A 19107-nucleotide genomic window follows, 5' to 3' on the forward strand; every position below is an offset into this window, starting at 1 on the left:
ACAGGGGAAACTCCTCACCCCTGGGAGACGTCCTTAGGGGGCATCCACCAGCAGAGCAGCTCAGGGTGCTCGCTGTGCCCATAGCTCCAGTCCCTTTTCCTTCTCCCTGAGCTGGCAATCTCCTGGTGACCTGGGGCTTGCTCCCTGCCTGCCTGAGCCCTGCTGTGCCTGGCCACAGTCCCTGCAGGGTGGAGGGGATGTGGTGCCTGTCACCCACCCTGTGCAGCCCGCACAGGCCCATCCCCTGCAGCAGCAGCTGCTCCTGCTGCAGTTGGGATGCTTGGCCCTGTGCCAGGGCTCTGGCCCCTCTGGAGCCACCCAGGTGACACCGAGTTGCTGCAGCACCCTGGTGTGGTGACTTCCTGGGCCCTGACCCTGCACTGGCCAATGGCTCACCTGTCTGCCACCACCTCCAGCCCTGTCCTGGGGATGGAGACCTCACATCCACCCGGCCCCACCTGTGTTCCCCCTTCCTGGTGCCCTGGGACCTGAATTCAGGGTGATGCTCTCCCCCTGGAGCAGCTGTCTGGGTGCCCCGCTCTGGGTGCCCCAGGACCAGACAGTGGGATGCTGAGGGGAAGGACAGACACAGACCAGCTGGTGCTTCACAAGGGACAGTTTATTTCTGCCAGGGGCAGTGCCCACGATGCTCGTGGTGTGGGGGCAAGGCTCCCCCTCCACACAGTGCCAGGGGGGGTCTCAGTTCTCCCCTGATGTCTGAGCAGTGTTGAGGAAGGCAGCCACCTTCTCCCGCACCTCCTTCTCCAGCAGCTCCAGGTGGTCCTCCATGCCAGCAGTGCCTGAGTCCAGCTTGCCCTTCATCTCCTGCAGCCTCTGCACCAGCTGCTGCCCGAAGGCCTCTCCGAAGGGGGCTGCCTGCTGCCGGAAAGCCTCCAGCGTCTGCCCCACACGCTGGTCCAGCTGCTGGGCCAGGGGAGCCAGGCGCTGCCGCAGGCCCTCGGTGTCACCACTGGCCGCTTGCCGCAGCTCCTCGGCCAGAGGGCTGAGCTGGGCTCGCAGCTCCTCCGAGCTGGCAGCCAGGCGGGCACGCAGCTCCTCTGCCACCTTGTCCATCTGTGCCGTCAGGCTGTCCAGCTGCCGGTTGAGCCCTTCCTGCACCTGCCCTGCATAGGGGCTGAGCCCGCGGCGCAGCTCTGCCACACTCTGCTCCACCTGAGTCTTCAGCTCGTCAGCCAGGGGGGCCAGGTGCTCCTTCAGGCTCTCCACCCCTCCATCGATCTGCCGCTGCAGGCGGTCGGCGTAGGGGCTGAGGGAGGCCTGGATGCTCTGAGCGTTGTCCTGCAGCCGGCCCCGCAGCTCCTCAGCGTAGGGCTCCAGCGCCCGGCGCAGCTGCCCGGCACCGCGGTCCACCCGGGAGCGCAGCTCCTCGGCGTAGGGGCTGATCTTGGCCTGCAGCTCACGGATGTTAGTGCCGATCTGCTGGTGGACCTCGTCGGCGTACGGTGCCATCTTGGCCTGCAGCTCCTTCAGCTCTCGCTGGATCTGCTCCTTCAGCCGCTGCGAGTCCTGCACCAGCCGTGCCTGCAGCTCTGTGGCAAAGGGCACCAGGCGCTGCTGCAGGTCCTCGGCGTACAGGCTGGCACTCCGCAGGTTGCTCTGTAGCAGGGTGCTGGAAGAGGGGGACACGTCAGTGCCCCGGTATACCCGCGGCCCCCTCCCCTGCCCGGCATCTCCATGTCCCCCCCTGTGCTCACTCTATCTGCTTGGTGATCTCAGACTGCTGCAGCCCTTCCACTGTCTCCTTGGCATTGTTGCCTAGCTCGGTGAAGTACTTCCAGATCACGCTGGCCACCTCATCTGGGTTGACATCAGCCTGTGCCCCTACAAGCAGATGCCACGATCAGCATGGGCACAATCCTGCTCAGCATCCTCCCACAAGGGACAGCAGGTCCCCATCCTGCCCTCCAGAGCAGGACTCTCCCGGCACTGGGTACCCACAGACCACCTCACCTGAGACCACCAGGAGCACCAGGGCAAGAGCTGGAACCTTCAGAAACATCCTGAGTGCCAGGTGATGCCTGCGGGAGCAGAGAGCAGAGGTGAAGAGACCTCCCTGGGCTGAGCAGAACCAGCACCGGCGGCGCAGCCAGCAGCTCTCCTCACCTCCGCGCACAGCCGAGCGGATCCCTGCCGGGCCAGCGAGCAGCCGCAGCTATTTATGCAGCCCGGGCGTCCCCCGCGCCTTCCACGCACGCCTGGGACACAGGCTCCAGGCTTGGACTTTAGCAAGGTCGCGACGTGGAAGCGCCTGATGTGCACTCAGCCCTGACATCACCCGCAGCCCTGCCAGCTCCCAGCAGGGCGCCAAGGAGGGGACGGAGAGGGCATGAGGGTACACGTGGGTACCCTCGCGGCTGAGCACCCTCCGGGGTGGCAGGGACCCTGGAGCAGAGGGGGCAGGGCAGCGCCGGGGACAGCTCCCAGCTCTGCAGCTGTGTGAGACGTAGCCATGGCTCTGCTGGTGCCAGCCGTGTGGTACCAGGACACGGGCTGGGAGTGCTGTGCTGGATGCAGGGGGGCACACGAGGCTGTGTGTGTGCAGGGCACCAGGGCTCCCTGCCGCAGGGAATGGCCAGGACCCTGAAGCTGTGGGATGTTGCACCCTCACAGTGCCATCACCCCTGTGTGTCCCTGCCCGTGAGCAATAGGCCCTTGATGCCCCCCTGCCCCAGGACGCAGCCCCTGGTTCAGCTGACACACACCCTGGTGCACCCACCCTGGGCTGCAGCCTGCTGCTGATGTGTCATGGCTGGGGCAAAGGGCACAGCTGGCAGGGACAAGGATCAGCCAGGCATTGCCAATGACAAGGTCCAAAGAGCCATCACTGTGCCCAGCCCTGGGGGGCACAGCTTGGGCATGCAAAACCAGCAGAACAAGCCCGGTGGCATCATGCCAGGGGCTGATGCCACTGGATGTCACCCTTGTGCTCTGTGTGCCCACACCAGCGCTGGGGCTGTCCCCACAGCTGCCCTCACCATACTGCACAGTGGGCACCAGGCTGGCTGCACACACCAGCATGCCCACGCCCATGCATGCCCACGCCTGGGCACACAGGCAGAAGCTTGCAGGTGCAGGCAGAGCCACAGGCCAGCCCTGGGCAGCCCTGGTGCTGGGGCATTTCCTAACCCCTGGCCGGGAGGGAGGCCTCTCAGCACCAGCACTGGCAGAGGAAGGGCCCTGCAGACGTCCCCCTCCCTGGCCAGCCCCCACCGCCCCTGACCTTTGCACAAACACCCCCGGAGAGAGGCTATAAAGTGGGAGCCAAGGGCTGCCCCTGCGCAGAGTCTGGCAAAGGTGAGTGAGGAGGCCCCTGGCGAGGGTCGCGATGGGAAGGGGACAAGGACGGGACCCCCGTGAGCACACGGGTCCCTGCCTGCCACCTGTGCCATGTGCTCTGCTCTCTCCCCAGCCATGAAGGGGTCGATCCTGCTCCTGTTTGCCTGCATGGCGGCCCTGGCAGCGGCAGCAAGTAAGGGCTGGGCGAGGAGGAGGACAACGCGGCTGGGGGGGCATGGGGTGCATGCAGGGGGCGGGGGACACAGCTCCCTGGCCTCGGCCCCTGCTCCCACAAGGTTTGTGCTCGCAGGAGCTGACACAGGCGAGCAGCCCAAGGAGCTGGTGAGGAAGGTGCAGGAGTACACCCAGAAAGCCACCGCCATGGTCAAGGATGCCTTCAGCACCCTGCAGGAGTCGGAGGTGGCTCAGCAGGCCAGGTGCCCCCACACGCCCCTGCCAGCCCGGGCACCCCTGCCTGCCACCCTGCTGCCAGTAGGGGAGCTCGGCAGGTGCCCTGTGCTGAGCCTACCCTCCCCTTGCAGGCGTTGGTTGTCGGACAACGCGGAGCTGGCGAAGCAGCAGCTGGCATGGCTGAAGCAGCAGCTGGCCGAGCTCTGGAAGCAGACGCCGGCTGCGTAGCCCTGCTGTGGGCTGGCGGCACCCTGGATCCCCACCCATGGTTGTGGTTCTTGCAATAAAGTGGCGCTGAAGCAGTGGCTGTGGCAGCATCACTTGGGTGTGGGAGTGAGGGGGAGTGTGCACTGTGTGGGGTGAGGAAGGGCTGGGACAGACAGGGGGTGTCTCCCCGGGACCCCTTGCCATGGGGCAAGCACCGCGTGAGAGGGTGGCAGGATCCAGCACTGCTCCCACAGCCTGGGGGGGTCCAGGCTCTGCCCAAGCACCTCCCACCATTCTCCACCACCCTGGCACTGCCCCGGATTCTGGGAGAGCTTCATGTGGAGTTGAGCCTGAATGCCTCCCGGGCAGAGCTGAGGTCAGTGCCAGGGCAGAGGGCACCCACCCTGACAGGTTCCTGTCCCCCTAATCCCACTGGAGTCCCTGTGGCCCCCCCCAGCGCTGCGTGCAGGCTGTCCCCCACTTTGCATCCACTGCAAAGACTGAGCGAGCTCCAATAACTTAAGTCACCTTTATTTGACAAAAGGAAAGAGGCAAAGCTGAGAGCGACGCCACTTCAGCGAGGGGAGGCAGTGGGAGAGGAGGGGAGGTCCTCAGGGAGGATGTTCTGCAGCCCGTCCCCAGAGCCCCCCCGGGGGGAAGCACCCCGGGCAGGGCAGGAAGCGGCCCCGGGGCAGCTGCAGGAGTGGGGCCGGGGTCAGTCCCTAGCCGCGGCGGCTCAGGCCACGCTCTTCTGGAGCTCCTCCAGCAGGGAGATGAAGCGAGCCTTGAGGTTGTCGGCATAGGGGGTGAGGCGCTCCTTGAACTCCTGCAGGAGGGGGGACACCTTCTCACGCAGGTTGCTCAGGTGCTCCACCACCTTGGCCTGGTACTCGGCGGCCTGGGGGATGCCCTTCTCGCGGATCTCCTCCAGCTTCTGGCTCAGCTTCTGCCGCAGCTCATCGCTGTAGGGGGCCAGGTTCTTGCGCAGCTCCTCTACGTGGCCGCGCAGGCGGTCCCGAGCCTCCTCGGCCACCGGGGTCAGCTTCTCCTGCATCAGCTGCACCTTCTGCTTGGTGAGCTCCTTCAGCTCCTGGGCCACGGGGGCCAGGCGCTGGCGGTACTGCTCCAGCTCCTCCGTCCACTTGTCGGAGAACTGGTCCAGGAAAGGACGGATCTTCTCCTTCACCTCCTCCAGGTCCTTGCTCAGCTCCTGGCGCAGAGCTTCTGTGTCCTTCAGCCACATCTCCCTCACCTCCTTGTAGTATGGGGCCATGTCCTCCCGCAGCTTGGTAGCGGCCGCACCCAGAGTGTCCAGGTTGTCAGTCAGCTTCAGGCTACGGGGAGTGGAGGGAGGTCACGCACGGTGCCCGGGAGCCCCCCACCAGTCCCCTGCCACACGTCCCCCCCACTTACTCCAGCTGTTTGCCCACGGCAGAGGACTCGAACTGGGCAATGGCATCCTTGCCACCGGCCTTCACAGTCTCCAGGTATACCTCCAGCAAGTCTTTGATGCGGTCCAGGGGCGCCTGAGGGTCATCCTGCTGCCACAAGGAGCGCGACTGGGTGCCTGCGGGAAGAGGCCGGAGAGCTCAGGACATGGAAGCACCGCGGTGGGGACAGCTCCCGCCCATCGCTGTCCCAGGAACCTGCCCGGCTCCACGCAGGGACCAGGGAGCCGCTCAGCCGCAGCCTGGCGTGCAGAGCTCTTTGGCACTTCCAGCGGCACTCATGCCAGCCTCGGCCACCCTGTCCTGCTCCGTCCCACAGGGATTTGCTTCTGTCCCAGCCCCAGACCCGTGCTGGTGACCTACCTGTCAGGCAGAGCAGGGCGAAGACCACCACCACGGCTCTCATCTTGACGCTGAACCTGGGGGCAGAGCAAGAGAGTTGGATGAGGGGAGCTGCACGCACAGCCAGCCCCAGCGGGGAGAGAGCCCCCGGCCCCAGCACAGCGGCTCCCCGCGGATGGCATCGTGCGTGAAGCCCATCCTGCATCCCGTGTCCCAGGAATCTGGGGGCCCGGGAGCCCCCGGAGCAGCCCAAGCTCTTACCAGCTCTCTCCTGCCGCTGCCGTGCTGCCGGTTGTCCCGTCTGAGCCGTCCGCTTCCCCACCGCCGCTATTTATGCAGGAGGGGGCAGTTCCCGGCGGAGATAAGCCAAGGCTGCAGCCCAAGCAGTCACGATGTGACGAGGAGAGTTCAAGGATCGCTGCGGAGCCCGGGCCAGCCGCGGAGCGCCGGCTTGGCAAGGCCGTCGAGCAAACAGGAGCTCCCCGCGGGCCGCGGCTGCCCAGCCAAGGCGCTGTTTACGCTCCTGCTGACCCAGATTCCTGCTCACTGCGGCTGCCTCGCCTCACCGGGGCCCCTCGGCAGCCCCCGGGGATTGGCCAGCGGCCCGGGGACAAGGCTTACCCCCGCGGGGATTTGGCCTGCCGGACCCAGGTCCCTCATCCTCTGCTCACGACCACTTCGGCTCTCTGCCCCATACCCAGACCTCTCACCCTCTCCCCATGACCACTCTGGATCTGAGCCCCACCCTCACTGCTCACATTGCCCCCATTTGGGGGTGCATCCCTGCTGTAGAGGTCCCAGGAGCTGTGCTTCCCTGCACCCTCACTCCAGCCCTCACTGGAGACCTGGAGAGCAAAGGCTCAGCCTGGAGCAGAGACGAGCCCAGCTACAGTGCCCTGCCACAGCCACCCCAGAGCCACCCTTCAGCCTGAAGCTGCTCCAGGGTGCTCTACCCTGTCTCCCTGCCACTGTGCCAGGGACCACCCCAGCTGAGAGACCCTCCTGTGAAGAAAGGCTGAGAGCCCTGGGGCTGTTTAGTCTGGAGAGAAGGCTGAGAGGGGACCTTATTAATGTCTATAAATATCTGAGGGGTGGTAGGCAAGAGGAAGGTGCCAGGCTCTGTTTGGTGGTGCCCAGTAACAGGAGAAGGAACAACAGGGACAAGCTGGAACCCAGGAAGTTTCACCTGAACATGAGAAACTTCTTTTGTGTGAGGCTGCTGGAGCCCTGGAGCAGGCTGCCCAGAGAGGTTGTGGAGTCCCCTCCCCTGGAGACTTTCAAGCCCCACCTGGATGTGTTTCTGTGTGCTCTGCTCTGGCAGGGAGGTTGGACTGGATGATCTCTGGAGGTCCCTTCCAACCCTTACCCCCTGTGATCATCTCACCTTGAGCCTCCCCCAACCCAGTGCCAAAACCATTCCACCCCTGCCATGAGCCTTCAGCAACAAAGGCAAATAGGAGACCAGGGGAGAAGATCATCATCATCATCATCATTATCATCATCATCATCATGGTTTTATTTGTCATGATCCCACTGTCCAACTAATCGACTAGTTGCAAGTGACCCACAAAAAAAAAAAAAAAAAAAAAGAAAAGAGGACTGAAGAGTTACTGAAACCTTTTTTTTGTTGTCGTTTTAGTCCAACATAAACCAGGGAGGGAAAAAAAAAAAAAAAACAACAAAAAATCCCCAAACCAAACTAAAACAAAACAAAACAAAAAAACCCAAAACAACCCCTCCCCCCCCAAAAAAAGAACAAACCAAACAAAACTTCTGACATTTCCAAACCCCAGAAATAATAGCAAAGGATATCAAGATACATTCAACATATACTGCGAGTATTGGCTGCTACCATACAAAGCCATGATTAAAAAAGTGTGAGACTGCAGAAATGGCACAACTCGGGGGGGGGGGGCAGGCCGTGCTCCTGGGGCCGCGGCCGGAAACTTCAGTGTCATGTAAACAAAAAAGGAAAACCAACCCCAGGGATGGCCCTGCCAGGCTGCCCCGAGAGGAACCGCTCCCCCCCATCCCCTCCCCCGCCCCCTTCAGCATGGCAGGACCCAGCCCCGGAGGCTTGGCAGCTGCAGGAGAGCTTCTCCTCGGTGGGAAGAGGTGTGGGGCAGGGGGAGGGTGGCGAAGTGGCTGCGCTGGGTTCAGGTTTTTCCTTCCGAGGTCCCCAGGCCTGGGACAGTTTTTCCTTTTCTTTTTTTTTTTTATATATTTTTTTTATTGTTTTATAAAATATTCCAGAAAAGTGTCACTAAGAAGAACTGGAGCTGCAGCTTGTGAAGTCCCAAAGGCAAATGATGACCCCGAGTGCTCCTGAGCCCCAGCTTGGGGGGGACTCCGTGCTCTATCCCTCGAGGAAAGGGTGGGGAGGAGGAGGAGGAAGAGAAGGAGGAGGAGGGATCTATGCAGGCTGAAGGAGAACAGCACTGTGGCCACTGGCACGAGAGAGAGAGAGAACCAGTCACAAGTACAATGGCATTGGAAGAAATAAAATACTTTGAACAAAAGGTGCAAGTCACAATTCATATAGAACAGAATCTACTTAAAAATTTCTCTCCAACAGAAATTCCTTTTGCCTTTTATTAACAACAATAATAATAAAACATTTACCAAAAAAACGACTCCTACGTGAGCAGGAAGAGGAGGAGGAGGAGGAGGAGGAGGGAGAAGCCAAGAAAACAAAGGAAAAATTCCACTTTCCCTATGTGAAGCCAGGAAAAGAAAATTCCCCTCCCCCAAGATCGTTTGTGGGTTTGAGAAGTGGGGGGAGACTGGTGGGGAGCAGGGATGGGGATCAGAGGTGGGGATCAGGGATCCTTTCAGCACACTGACCAACAGAAGAGAAGAGGAACAACAGCAGACAGGGATGAGACAGAAGCATATTGCACCAGGGGTGGGTGCCACCCACAGGGGGCTGGCACCCTCCTCGCCCCTGCCAGCGCTGCCAGGGCCACGCTGGGCCCTTCCCCAGTGCAAAGGGTGAAGGCTGGAAGGACAGCACTGCCTGTGCCAGGCTCCGGGGCACCCCTGCCCCCTTCCCCGGCAGGGCAGCTCCACGCTGCCCAGCCCAGCGCCAGGCACGGGGCTCTGTGCCTGCTGCAGGGCTCTCTGGTTAGTTGGGTTGCAGCTGGAGCTAGAGGCAGAGGTGGTGAGACGTGGAGAGACCAAAGGAAGGAGCCAGGGCAGGGGCCTGAGGAGGAGGGGGCCATGGTATTCCAGTTAGTCAGAAATACGACGGCGATTTGGCGCGGTGCTGCTAGATACTGTTGGTTTCAAATGGACCTTCTCGAGTCAGAGCTGTACGGAAAACCTGCAAGAGAGGAGGCAGAGATGTTAGGAGGGGACCTGGGGAGGGCTGGCCAGCCTGCTCCCACAGCCCTCCACTGCCTTCCCAGCCCAGACCCAACAACACACCCCGGGAGGGATGATCAGAAGGCTGGAGAACCTCTCCTATGGGAACAGGCTGGGAGAGTTGGAGCTGTGCAGCCTGGAGAAGGGAACGCTCCAGGGAGACCTTAGAGCTGCATTTCAATATCTGAAGGGGTTCCAGGAGAGCTGGGGAGGGACTTCTGACAAGGGCTGGGAGTGACAGGATGAGAGGGAAAGGATTGAAGCTTGAGGAGGGGAGATTAGGACTGGAGATGAGGAAGAAATTCTTGCCAGTGAGGGTGGGGAGACACTGGAACAGGTTGCCCAGGAAGGCTGTGGATGGTCCCTCCCTGGAGGTGTTCAAGACCAGGTTGGATGAGCAACCTGGGCTGGTGGGAGGTGTCCCTGCCCATAGCAGCGGGTTGGAACTGGATGATATTTAAGGTCCCTTCCAACCCAACCCATTCTATAAGTCCTGCTGAAGCAGAGGCCTCTCCCCTTGCAGCAAGGGGACAAGGAAGGAGATGCACACAGAGGTCAGGCCTTTGGGCCTGGCACCAAGGGAACCCGAGGTGTGCAGCTGGGAAGAGGAGGAGGCTGCAATACTCACTCCCTCCTGGTTACACCCCTGCCTGCTCCATCCCAAAGGGCACCTCTGGGTGCTTGTAGCTCAGCAGGACGTCTGTGATGCACGTGGAGGGGTAGCAGGAGGTGTTTAGATGCTGGCTGCCATCACCTAGGTTGGGATGCTCTTGACCTTCCAAACTCTCCCCGCACTCTGTGAGGTCAAAGAACAGCAGCACAGTTAGCAGGAGGAGCACGAAGCAGACAGCTGCAGCACGGGGATCAGGCTGACACAGCTTCAGGGGTGACAGCACTGCAGGCAGGACTGCTCTGTGCCTCTGCATCCACTCACTGCTCCCACCAGCACCCAAGGAGCTCCCCTTCACCAGCACGCTGCCCTCCGCAGCCCCTGCAGGTGCTGCTCCTTCGGGGCAGAGGTGGCTTTGCTGACCACAAGCTGGTTCCCAGCCCCATAGGGAGGCTCAGCAGGCCAGGCAGGGCCTTGCCCTGGCTGTCCCTTACCCTGGCTGTCCCTGTCCCGCAGCTGCTGGCTGGCCATCAGTGACGACTGGCTGAGGACGGCGTCGGCCATGCGTGCGGAGCTCAGAGCCTTCCCTGCCATCAAACTCATCCCAGGCAAGTTGTCCAACTGCACCTGCAGGGACAGCAGCACCCTGGTCACAGGGGTCACCTTACAGCCCCCCTTCCCTCTCCCCAGCCACAAGCCCTTCAGGAAGGGTTGCTGAGTGCCAGCTGTCTGTGGGCTACAGCCTGGGTGAAGCCAACAGCACTCAACACGACAAAGGACTGGAGAGTCCAAGTCTCCTCCTGACCCACATGGAGCTAACTGGGGCAGGGAGCTGGACTGCATCAAGGCCTGGGCAGGGCAGTTCCCAGTAGCCCAGAACATGAGGGGAGCAGGGCAGCTGCCCTCTGTTCTTGCTCAGGGTCTGGGCTGCACGGCCAGTCCTGCCAGCAGCATTGCAGAACTAAAGCTTCACTGTGCCTGCAAAGCCCTTCATGGCCAGAGCCAGGCCTGGGTCTGCCCAACCAGTTTCATCAGAGGGACCCTGGGGGATAGAGAAGAGATGCCAGGGTGAGAGCAGACAGCCACAAGTGAAGGAGGAGCACTTTCACCTTGGTCTCTGCTAAGCGTTAAGCAAATGGGACCTACTGAAGCAACCCCAGGGCTTCCCTCCCTCACCTCCCACATAACCCAGGGCAGCTCCACACTGCCCTAAGTGCCCTGGGCAGGGGCCTCCCCACACCTACGTAGGCATCATCGCTGTTCTGGATGGTGTGGTGCCTCTGCAGGCTGCGGGGCCGGGGGTGCTCGCTGGAGGGGGGCCGTGCCGGGTACCCCAGCCCGTTGTGGTCAGGCACCTGCATGGCCTGGCCAGGGGAGCTCTTGTCCAGACAATTCCCAACGATGGACTCTAGAAAAAGGCAGGGAAGTGAGAGGTCAGCAGGAGGAACCTGCAGCCCTGGGTGACACACAGCACCAGTAAGGGGTGGTTTGAGATGTGGTGGCAGGGACACTGCTGGGGGGTGGAAAGGGATCCCCCAGCTGCTTTCGCCCAAGGGATGCAGCACCAGGGCCCCCTAGGATGGCGCTTGAGCAGGTTTCTCCTTCCAGCTGTCTTGATTTAGGGCTATAAAAGCAGCCTGAAACTGGAGGAGCAGGGGCACCACAGCCAAGCAACCAGACCCTTTCTGGCTGCCCCCCAGCACTGCCACCTCCCCCTGGAGCCCCAGCTGGCCTCCTCCCTGCCCTGCCCACACCATTACACAAGAGCCTCCCCAGCCTCCACCATGGGATGTTCTAGCAGGGCCCCTTGGCAATCCCAAGCACAACACAAGGAAGTGCTGGGCAGGATGTTCACTGTTATCAGATGACTTCTGCCTGCCCTCCTGCAATCTGGCTGCAGGAGTACACAAGAGCCCTGCTGGCAAAGTCCATCTGCAGCGCAAGCTCTAATGAGTGAGGGTAAAGGCTACATTCCATCAAGCCCAACCTCCTGTCACCAAGTACACCATGTTTTGGAGAGAGCCATGGGCCTGCAGAAGCTGTAAACAGCTCCCTCGCAGCGAGCACTCCTGTGGAGCACAAAGAGGTTAAGGTGGCCACCAGCACCAGGGAGCTGCCCTCAGGGACACAGGTGGATGCCCTGTGCTGGACAGCTGATGGCTTTCAGAGGGCTCTGGCCAGCAGGAAGCAATCTGTGCTGGGAGGACACCACTCCTCCTGGCTGGGAACACAGCTCTCAGATAGGAGGAAGATGGTGAGAGGGCTGGAGCACCTTCCCTAGTGGGGCAGGCTGGGAGAGTTGGGAGAGCCTGGAGAGGAGAAGGCTCCAGGGAGACCTTCCAGTACCTGAAGGGGCTCCAGGAGAGCTGGGGAGGGACTTTTGATAAGGGCTGGGAGTGATAGGACAAGGGACAATGGATTGAAGCTTGAGGAGGGCAGATTGAGACTGGAGATAAGGAAGAAATTCTTGCCAGTGAGGGTGGGGAGACACTGGCACAGGCTGCCCAGGGAGGCTGTGGATGACTCCTCCCTGGAGGTGTCCAAGGCCAGGCTGGATGAGGCCTTGAGCAGCCTGGGCTGGTAGGAGGTGTCCCTGCCCATGGCAGGGGGTTGGCACTGGATGGTCTTTAAACTTCCCTTCCCACCCAATCCTTTCTGTGAATCTGTGCATCAGACATTCCCCAGGGGGACACATCTGCAAAGTTCCCCTGTCCCGGGCACTGTGTGCCACCCAAGCCCTGCACACCACCACCGGGCACAGGAGCATGGCTGACACCCCGCTGCCAGTGCCCTGCCTCCCTCAGGCGCATCATTCCCACAGGATCCTGGTGGCGGGGCGGCAGGAGGTGCAGGCAGGCTGCCGGTTCCCTGCCCGCGGCGGGGTTACCCGCGGTTACCGGCCCCTTCCCGGAAAGGCAACCACGGGGGAGCAGCTGCTGGCTGCTGCCGGGGCCGGGGCTGTGCTACCCACGCACGACTCGGACTCTGCTGCAGCTGCGGGGAGGGGGCTGCGGGCGGGCAGCATGTTCCTGGCTGCTGCTCCAGCTCCACAAACAGCCCTGCTGCTGCCTCCGGGGCTGAGGCTCCCAGGGACGAGTCCCCCTTGGCCTGGAGCAGCCCTGGCACAGAAGAACCGGTGCCAGTGCAGTGCCCCCGAGGAGGCAGCTCGGTCTGAGGGCTAGGCTGAAGTCATGGAATGGTTTGGGTTGCAAGGGACCTTCAAGATCACCTCCCACCAGCACAGGTTGCTCAAGGCCTCATCCAACCTGGCCCTGAACACTTCCAGGCAGGAGGCATCCACAGCCTCCCTGGGCAACCTCTTCCAGGCTCTTCCCACCCTCACTGTCAAGAATTTCTTCCTCATCTCCAGTCTCAATCTCTCCTCTTCTAGCTTCAAGCCATTGTCCCTCATCCTATCACTCCCAGCCCTTGTCAAAAGTCCCTCCCCAGCTCTCCTGGAGCCACCTTCAGGTACTGGAAGACTGCTCTAAGGTCTCCCTGGAGCCTTCTCTTCTCCAGGCTGAACAGCCCCAGCAGGGCAGCCTTTCATCCCACATCCATAGGGACCAGAGCTCCTGTGCCAGCTGTCTTTGTGTCACTGTGGCATGTGACACTGTGGCATGTGACACTGGCAACGGGCAGGGCAAGTGTTGCCAGCTCAGCTCCTTCCGTGCCCAGGTTTCCCACGGGCAGCATTCCCAGCCCTGGGATTGCTGGGTTGGAGAGGAGCTGCTCAAAGGCAGTCACATCCCAAACACAGACCTGGGCAGCACTCTCAGGGTCCTCAGCAGATGTTCCTCAGACAAGCCACAGCTTTTTGGGTCACCATACTCCCTCTGGAGACTCAAGTGCTCCTGAGCCACTGCACAGCCTTGCCCTGCCCTGGGGAAAGCAGGCCTGGGGAGCTGGGCAGCAGAGAAGATGCTCCTGCCCCAAGAGTAGCTGTGGCCTCCTCACATCAGCAAATCATGGCACAGGCAAGGGGGTGGCTGAGGAAGGTTGGGTCCCAGCACCAGCACTCAGGGACAGGAGCCACGATTGGGCTCCCTGCTCAGCCCCCTCCCTGCTCACACTTTGCTTGCCAGCTGGAGCTGCTCTAGGGAAGAGAAGCAGCAGTGTGCTGCTGGTGTGCAGGTGGAGTTGTGGAGCACTGCAGTGCAGGTGAGGGTACCCAGGCGGCTGAATGCTGGCTCTGCCCAGGACCGAAGCAGCACAGGCTGCATTCCAAGTGGGTTACTGGAGGCAGGAGGGAAGCAGAGCAGGAGGCTGCATCCCAGCACATGAGTTACTACAGGAGGCCTCCAGGCAGCCCTGTCAGAGGGGCTTACACAACACTGTTTGTAAACATTTACTTGCCTTGACTCATTTACAAAGCCTTACAGTCTAAAGTCCTCTCCCTTGTGTAACTGCTTCCAGCACCCTCAGGACAGGGGCAGAAGCTGCCTGCTGCCTTCTCCACCTCTGTCGTTCCCCTAACGGGGCCGTGCTGGCACGATGCAAACTGGGTACCAAACCCACCTCTGCTCTCCAAGCTCTGCCTAACCTGGTGCCCTTCCTCCCTGCTCCAAGCAGGGCAGGGGAACGAGGTCCAAGAGCAAACACCTTGGTAGCCCCAAACTGAAGCTGCTGTGCCTCGTCCCCACCCCCCACCCGCAGCCTGGGGAGGCCAGGGGCTGGCGAGCCCCTCTGCCCTGTGAGCCAGCCTCTTCCACCCCAGTACTTTCCCAACAAACCCATGCTGTGTCCCCACACAAAGCCCTGCCTGCCGTGCCCAGACGCTGCCCCTCTGTGCCAAGGGCACAGCTCGGTGCTGCTGTGAATATTGATCTGCCCAGTGCAGCCCGGAGGCCTCTTCAGAGCCCTCCTGGGCAGGGGCTCTGAGGCAGTTTTGCTGACTGAGGGCCTGCAGTTCCAGCCCAGGCAGGAATTTTTCTTGCAGCTCACCCCACTGCCAGCACAGCCACTGAGGAGCAGAGGTGCAGCAGCTTCCAACCAGCAGGAAAGGTCTTCAGATGCTAACAGCAAGTTTCAGCTCCCCTCCTCCAGAGCCAACCCCTTCTAGTTCAAGCAGGGCTGGAGTCTTGCTGCTGCTTCCCAAAGCACCAGAGGAGCTGCTGCAAGAGGGCCTTAGCTACAAGATGTTTACCACTGCTCTTACCAAACACATCTGTGAGACCTTTGGCAATGCCTGGGCACAGGGAGCTGTTCCTAGGAGGAGGAACACACAGCTGGGGGGAGAGCAGCTTGTTCTTTACACAGGATGGGGAACAGCACCAGAACTAAACACACCAGCAGCAGGCAGCACCCCTGAAAAGAAGGCAGGAGGCTGGGAGCTGTCTTCACCTGCCTGCAGAAGTAGGTCATGTTCCCAAACGAGCAGCTGGTTGGGTCCCCTTCACACACAGTTTATTAGACTCTGCCTGCAATTCCCCCCAGGCCACAGAAGCCTGAAGAATCCAGGGAATTCTGTGCTGTGCAAGCTCTGGCACGGCAGCCTGGCTGTGCCAGGCACAGATGGTGTCCTCCAGTGGGAGGTGAGCACTGCCTGGGCTCTGCAGGAGGAGCAGCTCAAGAAGCCTTACCTCTGCTGGGCACCTTACTCCTGCTGAAGGCGGCGGCGGGAGGCTGGTGTCGGTACTGGTGGGTCCCCAGCTCCTGGTTCCCAGTGCCCAGCAAAGGGTCGGGGTCCCCGTGCCCCGCTGCGTTTACCAGCAGAGGGGTCTCGAGGCAACCTTTGGTCAATGTGTTTGAACTCTTACTGTCTGCAAAGCTGTCCCGGGCCCCCTCGCCCGCGCAGTCCTCCTCCATGCTCTCCGAATGGAACAGGGCCGTCTGGGGGCCGTGGCCGTGGCCGTATCCGTGTGGCGCCGGCGCCGGGCCGGGGGGCACCTGCTGGATACATTCCTGTGCCCTGATTTTGAGCAGGTGCTGGGGGCTGCCCTGGGGATGGTAGCTGTCAGCGCTCTGGTAAGGCAAAGACAGTGACTGGCACTCCGAGAGGCTCTGCGCCACACCGGCGCCCATGCTGCCTGCGTCCCCTTGGCTCATGTGCCTGAACAGCTCCTGCAGCTCCTGCTGCTGCTGCTGCTGCTGCTGCTGGCGCCGCTTGATGAGCTGTGCAAACTCTGCCTGCGGCAGCCGCATGTCCGAGTGGCCGCTCAGCGAGTGCCGGGGCGACAGCAGTCCCTGCAGGATGTGGGGCACCTGCTGGTGCCGGCTGTAGTCGGGGGGCGTGGGGGACAACAGTGCCTGCTGTAGTGCCGAGGTGGTGTAGTGCTGCTGCTGCGGGCCGGGGGGGAAGCTGGGGTACTGCTCCAGCTGGGGGACTTTCAGAGCTTGCTGAGCCGGGGGGAAGCCTCCTGCCGGGCTGTAGCTGCTGGGGGAGACGCGAGGCTGCTCCGGGAAGAGGTGGGGGTGTAAGTGCACCTGGTCGTAGTTGGCAGGGGGGTACCTGCTGACGCTCAGGCTGCAGAGGACACAGAAGGAGCAGTCACCGTGCGTGCCTGCCGGGGTGGCTTCACCAGCCAGAGCTGCTCCCCAGCCACACAGAGCCCTGAGCTGGCTCAGGAACCACAGTACCACAGAATGGCTTAGATTGGAAGGGACCCAAGAGATCATCTGCTCCAACCTCCCATGCCTCCCATCAGCCCAGGCTGCTCAAGGCCTCATCCAGCCTGGCCTTGAACACCTCCAGGTAGAGGGCATCCAGCCTGGGCACCCTGCCTCCCTGGGCAGCCTGTACCAGAGTCTCACCACCCTCACACTGAAGAACTTCTTCCTCAGTTCCAGTCTAACCCTGCTCTCCCTCAGCTTCAAACCATTCCCCCTTGGCCTTCCTCCAGACATCCTCATGAAAAGTCCCTCTGCAGCCTTCCTGTAGGATCCTTTCAGCTATTGGAAGGCAGGTCTAAGGTCCCCCTGGAGTTTTCCCTTCTCCAGCAAGCAAGAGGACAGCTTCATCCCCCCAACCAGTGAGGTACAGACCCAGAGAGCCACATCTCAGCCCAAGACATCTGTCCCCTGCTTCCTCCTCCTCCTCCTCCTGCACCCAGGCAGGGCTGTCTGGTGGCCTTACCTGTGTGACTCAGCACTGTCAGCGCTGAGCTGCTTGGACAGCTGCCTGTGGCCGTAGGAGAGGGAGGCCATCAGGTTGGCACGGTGCTGCATCTGGAGCTGGTTGGCACTGGGACTGAGGGGAATGCCCCGTGCGTGGGAGGACATGCCCTGCCCAGCCACCGAGGTCCCTGGCAGGAGGTTGTTGCTGACCATGTCGCCAGGCTCCTGCACTTGTATAGTGACCTGCTGAGGCTGTGACTGCTGCTGCAGGCCCAGGACACTCAGCCCCATGGCTGGGGGAGGGGAACAGTTACCAGACTGCGGGAAGATTGTGTTGTGGGATGGCAACCCCTGGAACTGGGACTGGGAGCTGGCACCTGCAAGGAACAAAGACTCTCAGCACCCATGCCAGCCTTCGGCAAGGCTCAGGAGCTGCCATTCTGGACCACTCCTGGGCCACGCTGGGCACCCTGGTGGGTGTCTGTGGGTTGTGAGGAGCACTGCTCTGAGGGCTGTGTGCTCTGTGGCAGAAGGCAAAGGTCACAGCTGCAGCCCCTTGCTCTGGGGGAGAAACAAAGTGGAGCTGACAGCGATCGACACCGGCCCTGCCTCCCCGCCCCGGCAGTGATCCGCAGGGATCTCATGACCAGAAAGCCAGCAGCACATTCCAGCTGGCAGCCTCTCTGAGCCCTGGATAACCCCAGCCCTCCCTGCCAGATGGAAAGGCTTCTACATCCTCAGCAAAACACATGAGGATGAGGCTGCTGGGGGGAAATGAAGCCCCAGCCCCTGCGTGCTCTGCTGGCCCCAGGGCTTGGTGGCACCCCGGGGCTGTGCCTGCCCAGAGCAGTGCCCAGGGCTGGCACACTGCTGGTGCTTACCGTGGAGCACGCTGCTGCTGACGGGGGGTGGGCTGCTGTTGGGCTGTCTGAAGAGGTGGTTGTTGGGGTGGTTCGGGGGTGGGCTGGAGGGCTGAATCCGTAACCTGGGCAGGGGAACAAGCAGCTGGCATCAGTCTGCTCCTCCTCAGAAGGCCTTTGTGACACCACATGGCTCCACATGTTGCCTTTCTCGTGTTTGAAAGGGACACCATAAAGCCCTGGCTTGGGATCCCAAGCTCTTCACAGCCTGGCTTCCCATCCAAGAGCCACCTGAGTCACACAGGGAATGACTGTGATGTGGTGACTACACCTGAAATCTGGGGACCACTGGGATTCACCTCCTGACTCACTGTGGCCAGGCAGAAACCTTCTTTTGCCCTTCCTCATAACTCAGCCTGCCTCATCTGCAGGGCAGGGTGCAGCAGCAGAGTGCAGACACCTAACCTACAGCCTGAGAAGGTGCAAGGTGTCCAGCAGCAGTTCTGAGCAGGAAGCATCACAGAAGCCAGCTGGAGAAGGTACCACGTTCTGAGGGCAGTCAAAAGGCAGAAGTGCCAACCCAAAGCAGAGCTGTGCCGCTGAACCAAGCTCCTCTGCTTCCAGAAGTCTTTCAGATAGAATCCAGCTGAAGAGATCAGGCACAGCCCCCTGGGAACTGCCTCTGCCGTTCTCACCACACACACTTCCGACCTGGCCCAGGGCTCTCAGTGTGTTAGCTCATCCCTGGACTTGAGCAAGAGTAAAACCCATTCCCCAGAGCTCTCCTAAAGCCCTCTCTTTACCTCTGAAGCTGGTGAGTGAGCAGAGCTGGCTGGTTTTCACATGGAGCTTGCAAGGGTGGAGATGGCTGGGGGGGCCGGATGCAGTCCTGAGGCAGGCACAAGAAGAAAACAAGAAGTGTTTGCAATCAGTGCCTCAACCAGCACATTTACAAAACACTGCCTGGTGAAGCAGGACATCTCCAGACTCAGCAAATACTCAATCCCTGACTGTAGCTCTCACAGCAGCTGTGCAAACATCTCTCGAGGTCCTTCAGGCTTGCTTCTCTGTACAGCGAGCCAAGGAACCCACCCTCCCTGCTCCCTGCTCTGTAGCTGGATCTGCAGAACACACAGCTAAGGCTTCAGCAAGTCCAGATGGGGGTCCCTACCTGGATCTGCTGATGAAGGATCTGATGGTGCTGCTCCTGCTGGTACAGCATGTGCTGCTGCTGTGTCTTCTCCAGTGTCCTCTCATCCATGTGCCCACCGTACATCTTCTGCAGCTGCTCGCACTCCTGCAAGGGATCCCTGTTAGTGACCCTTCTGTGCAGCCACTCTTGAGCGTTTTGCTCCCCAGAAAAAGGGGGTGGAACCCCCTCCCAGGGTTCCCAGACTGCAGGAGAACAATGTGTATGCCCAGAGGACGCTCAGAAGGGTTGCCACAGAGAAAAGGGTGTGAGAACTCCTCAGCTGGAAAGCCTCCACTGCATGTCCTCGACCGTTAGTGGCAA

At 61.2% G+C, this 19107-nt stretch overlaps 4 protein-coding genes across 7 annotated transcripts in view; 1 reads left to right on the forward strand and 3 right to left on the reverse strand.

Moving 5' to 3' along the window:
* Nucleotides 1–699: 699 nt before the first annotated feature.
* On the reverse strand, nt 700–2135 carry APOA4 (apolipoprotein A4). Its single transcript, XM_054395552.1, has 4 exons — nt 2125–2135; nt 1972–2039; nt 1716–1842; nt 700–1630 (listed from the first exon to the last, which is right to left on the reverse strand). Exons 2-4 carry the CDS (start codon nt 2018–2020, stop codon nt 700–702), a joined length of 1107 nt encoding a protein of 368 aa, XP_054251527.1. The 5' UTR covers nt 2021–2039; nt 2125–2135.
* A 1297-nt stretch (nt 2136–3432) lies between these two features.
* On the forward strand, nt 3433–3936 carry APOC3 (apolipoprotein C3). The gene is made up of 3 exons (XM_054395723.1): nt 3433–3490; nt 3608–3734; nt 3840–3936. The coding sequence occupies exons 1-3, from the start codon at nt 3433–3435 to the stop codon at nt 3934–3936; spliced, it is 282 nt and encodes a 93-aa protein (XP_054251698.1).
* A 508-nt stretch (nt 3937–4444) lies between these two features.
* APOA1 (apolipoprotein A1) lies at nt 4445–5999 on the reverse strand. The gene is made up of 4 exons (XM_054395639.1): nt 5967–5999; nt 5727–5782; nt 5329–5482; nt 4445–5249 (listed from the first exon to the last, which is right to left on the reverse strand). Exons 2-4 carry the CDS (start codon nt 5767–5769, stop codon nt 4652–4654), a joined length of 795 nt encoding a protein of 264 aa, XP_054251614.1. The 5' UTR covers nt 5770–5782; nt 5967–5999; the 3' UTR covers nt 4445–4651.
* Nucleotides 6000–7941: 1942 nt separating this feature from the next.
* Nucleotides 7942–19107, reverse strand: part of SIK3 (SIK family kinase 3) — a 62017-nt gene continuing 50851 nt past the window's right edge. For all 4 annotated transcript variants that reach the window (XM_054395711.1, XM_054395710.1, XM_054395708.1 and 1 more), the window contains 9 exons: nt 18766–18891; nt 18398–18483; nt 17616–17719; nt 16754–17111; nt 15261–16144; nt 10923–11086; nt 10173–10305; nt 9697–9864; nt 7942–9027 (listed from right to left, as the gene is read on the reverse strand). In XM_054395711.1, the coding sequence (XP_054251686.1) occupies nt 9707–9864; nt 10173–10305; nt 10923–11086; nt 15261–16144; nt 16754–17111; nt 17616–17719; nt 18398–18483; nt 18766–18891 (2013 nt within the window). In that variant the 3' untranslated portion in view covers nt 7942–9027; nt 9697–9706. The remainder of the gene's footprint in view (nt 9028–9696; nt 9865–10172; nt 10306–10922; nt 11087–15260; nt 16145–16753; nt 17112–17615; nt 17720–18397; nt 18484–18765; nt 18892–19107) is intronic.

The sequence above is a fragment of the Indicator indicator genome, chromosome 34 (genome assembly GCF_027791375.1).
Source record: "Indicator indicator isolate 239-I01 chromosome 34, UM_Iind_1.1, whole genome shotgun sequence".
In the NCBI taxonomy this organism is placed as follows: Eukaryota; Metazoa; Chordata; class Aves; order Piciformes; family Indicatoridae; genus Indicator; species Indicator indicator.